Source organism: Fulmarus glacialis, unplaced genomic scaffold (genome assembly GCF_000690835.1).
Source record: "Fulmarus glacialis isolate BGI_N327 unplaced genomic scaffold, ASM69083v1 scaffold16394, whole genome shotgun sequence".
NCBI lineage: Eukaryota > Metazoa > Chordata > Aves > Procellariiformes > Procellariidae > Fulmarus > Fulmarus glacialis.
The window spans coordinates 72338-75249 of record NW_009206270.1 but is presented as its reverse complement, the minus strand read 5'-3'; the positions used below and the strand labels follow the sequence as shown (position 1 = coordinate 75249).

At 39.5% G+C, this 2912-nt stretch overlaps 1 protein-coding gene across 1 annotated transcript in view; it reads left to right on the top strand.

The window, feature by feature from the left end:
* Positions 1-68: 68 nt before the first annotated feature.
* The window catches only part of WDR1 (WD repeat domain 1), a gene marked incomplete at its 5' end in the record, with an annotated part of 20407 nt that continues 17563 nt past the window's right edge, over positions 69-2912 (top strand). Inside the window, one exon of the mRNA XM_009575691.1 lies at positions 69-190. Within this exon, the coding sequence (XP_009573986.1) occupies positions 69-190 (122 nt within the window). The remainder of the gene's footprint in view (positions 191-2912) is intronic.

Sequence of the window (2912 nt, the reverse complement as noted above, 5' to 3'; positions counted from 1 at the left end):
CGTCCGTTAACGGGGAAAAATAAAACGTCTTATTTTCTTTTTTTCCCCCCTTTCTTCTTTTACTGTAGAAAAAGTGTTCGCCAGCCTCCCGCAGGTTGAACGAGGCGTTTCCAAAATTATCGGAGGTGACCCTAAGGGCAACAATTTTCTTTACACCAATGGAAAATGTGTCGTCATCAGAAACATTGATGTAATACATCTTTATTTATTTTGTTTCGTAGCGTAGAGCTTTCGCTAAGTTTCGTTTTGTTTCCCAGCCCCTCTCCTTTAATAGCCTGTGGTTCATTCACACTCAGTAATTTCAATTGAGGTCACAGATCTGTGATCAGCAGCGGGGGAATAAGCAGGGTGCATGACTCAGGCATAAAACCATGGGCAGAGACTGTAAAAACCTGTAGAAAATCTCGGTAAAATGTGCAGTTCTCTCCCTCTCTTTGCACAGGATTTGTAGATGAGAGACTGGCATATTCTGGTTGGCCCTGTTTATCTTCTTAAGTATCACTATCATGAAGTTGAGTGTTGTGTTTGTCTAATAAATGAACTCTTCCCTATTTGCTGTATTGGGCCTTTAACTTGTAAGAGAAGCATGCAAATACTTGCAAACGCCTATCTTTAAATGCGTTAGTCCGTACCTGCTTTTTTTTTTCTCTTGTTTTTCCCTCTGCACTCCAGGAATCAAAACAGTTGTAAGTTGCTTGGCTCTGTGGCAAGCTGTCTGCATGTTGAGTTCTCAGCCCTGGTCACAGGGAACTTTTCCCATCGATTAAATATTAGAATGCCCCAGTTAATGTTTTCAGTGGTGTGGAGGTTTGTTGTTTTTTTTTCTTACCTGGTGGTGACTAGAGAAATGTTAAGCGAGTTATTTAAATGACTTCTTTTCAAAGATGGCATCCCTTTGAGAAGTATGGAGGAAGCATTACATGTCTAGGCTATTGTCTTGCTACTGGTTTTAGAAAATACTTTTCTTCAAAGTAAATGCTTGTTCTGTAGAAAATCAAATTCTCCCCTACATTTACCTTCCCCTCTTACTGCAGGTTTGGCCTGCAGTGGGGAGGGCTGCAGGGGGGCAGGTCATACCTCTCTGGAATTTATAGGTCTCCACAACAATGGATTTGTTTATGGCTGCTTCTGTAAATCACCTTTGTAAACTGATTTTTTTTTTAATGAGCTGTTTTCCTGATTTGTCTCACTGCCCCTGCAGACATCTCTTCATTGTCATGCCCTAATACAGACATGCTACTAATAACTTAATTCTTTACAAATTTCTTGTTTGATATCAGTTTAAATTCATCCACTTAAAAACAAAAATGAGCTTGCACTCTGGTTTCAATGTCTCAGTATAATGTTGTTGTAACAGTGTTTCACTCTTGGTATCAAGAAAAGTTCAATTTTCTGAAACGAGAAGCCCCAATTAAACACTGTAATGGCACACAATGTGATGAGAGAAGAGAGAAAAGCCACTCTGCTTACGTTACAGTTTTTGCCCAAGCTATGGATTGTGACCTCCTCCCTTGCACTGTTGTTATTGCTCATCTGACCCTATTCTGGGGGTTAAACTGGAAGAAAGCAATTTGTTTTTATCTTCCTGAATCGCTCACTGAAGGTTTGCCCAGTGCAAATGTTAGTCCCAGCATGAGCCAGAACGAAGAGCACGTGGCGAGGTGGGATTGTGGGAATTCAAATTTAGACTGTTTGAACTCTCAAGGGAAGTTGAGAATGGAAGTCATAAATCCTTCAGTTTTATGGTGTAATTCATGCTGATACACAAACTTACCTAACTGGCAAGGAGGGTCTGCTACTGTTAATAATTGACAGGCAACTACGGAATGCATTGTAGCAGTGACGCAAAAACTGACCAAAGCCTGTGCTACGGCTTTTGTGTTGGAGAACGTTGCAGTTTGTTCCTAACCCAGCAGGAACTTGGTTGTTCCTACATGTGTCCACTCTTAGTTGAGAGCTGTACCTTCTCTGAAAAATATGGAAGCCTGTATAATAGTTTGCAACAACCAAATTAAATACTGGGAGGTCTGTGTATAATCCCTTCATGAACAGTTCTCCAATGGGATGGTTGTATAATTAAAAAAACAGATCATCTAAATGCAGTGATTACCTTTCTCTTAAGTCTGAAGCTATCTAGTATTGCTGATCAGTGGTGATGAACATAGCATTCAGGGTTAATGGTTGATCTTTGAGAATGAGCTAGAGTCTTACTTTAAAGAGGAAAAAGTCCTGGAACAGCACTGGAAAAGCGCTGTGAGTCAGAAGGACTAGCGACATTTGTAAGGTTTCATACCTCATTAATATTTTATCATCTTCATTGGTCTAAACCTACTTTGGAGCTTGGAACTTCAACTGCTCACTTTCATATGTGGCTCTGGTTTCAGTGTTTGAAATAAGCCACATAAGCTCACTCTTCTTGTTGAATCTAGTATTAGGTACTGCATTTGTCCCAGCTAACAATATAATCTCATCTTAAAATCTCTTTAGAAGTAGGCTTTTCTTTTTTGGGGTTTTGATATGAAAGACATACAAGTTAAAAAATCTGACTTTACAAGCAGAAATAATGTTATCAAATAAACTGCATTTAAATTGGCAGCTCTAACTTACTACCTGATTTCGTGATTCTATCTTTCATTTAACCCCTTCAGTTAGTCTGTTAAGTCCAGTCTCTCATCATCTTAGCTTCCTGGACTCTTGGAGATTCTTTCTGTAAAATAGCAGCTACTAATGTATGCCATTACTAATGAAGTGTGGGGGTTTTTGAGCTCCCTGAACTTGTAGGTGATATAGCTAGAGCACGGGGAAAACATTATCTTGTCTTGCTTATATAAAATCCAGTTGCACACGAAATGGAGAGTGACGTGCATGCTGTAAATGCAGATGATTTTGACTTAAGTAGGGCTATAATGCAC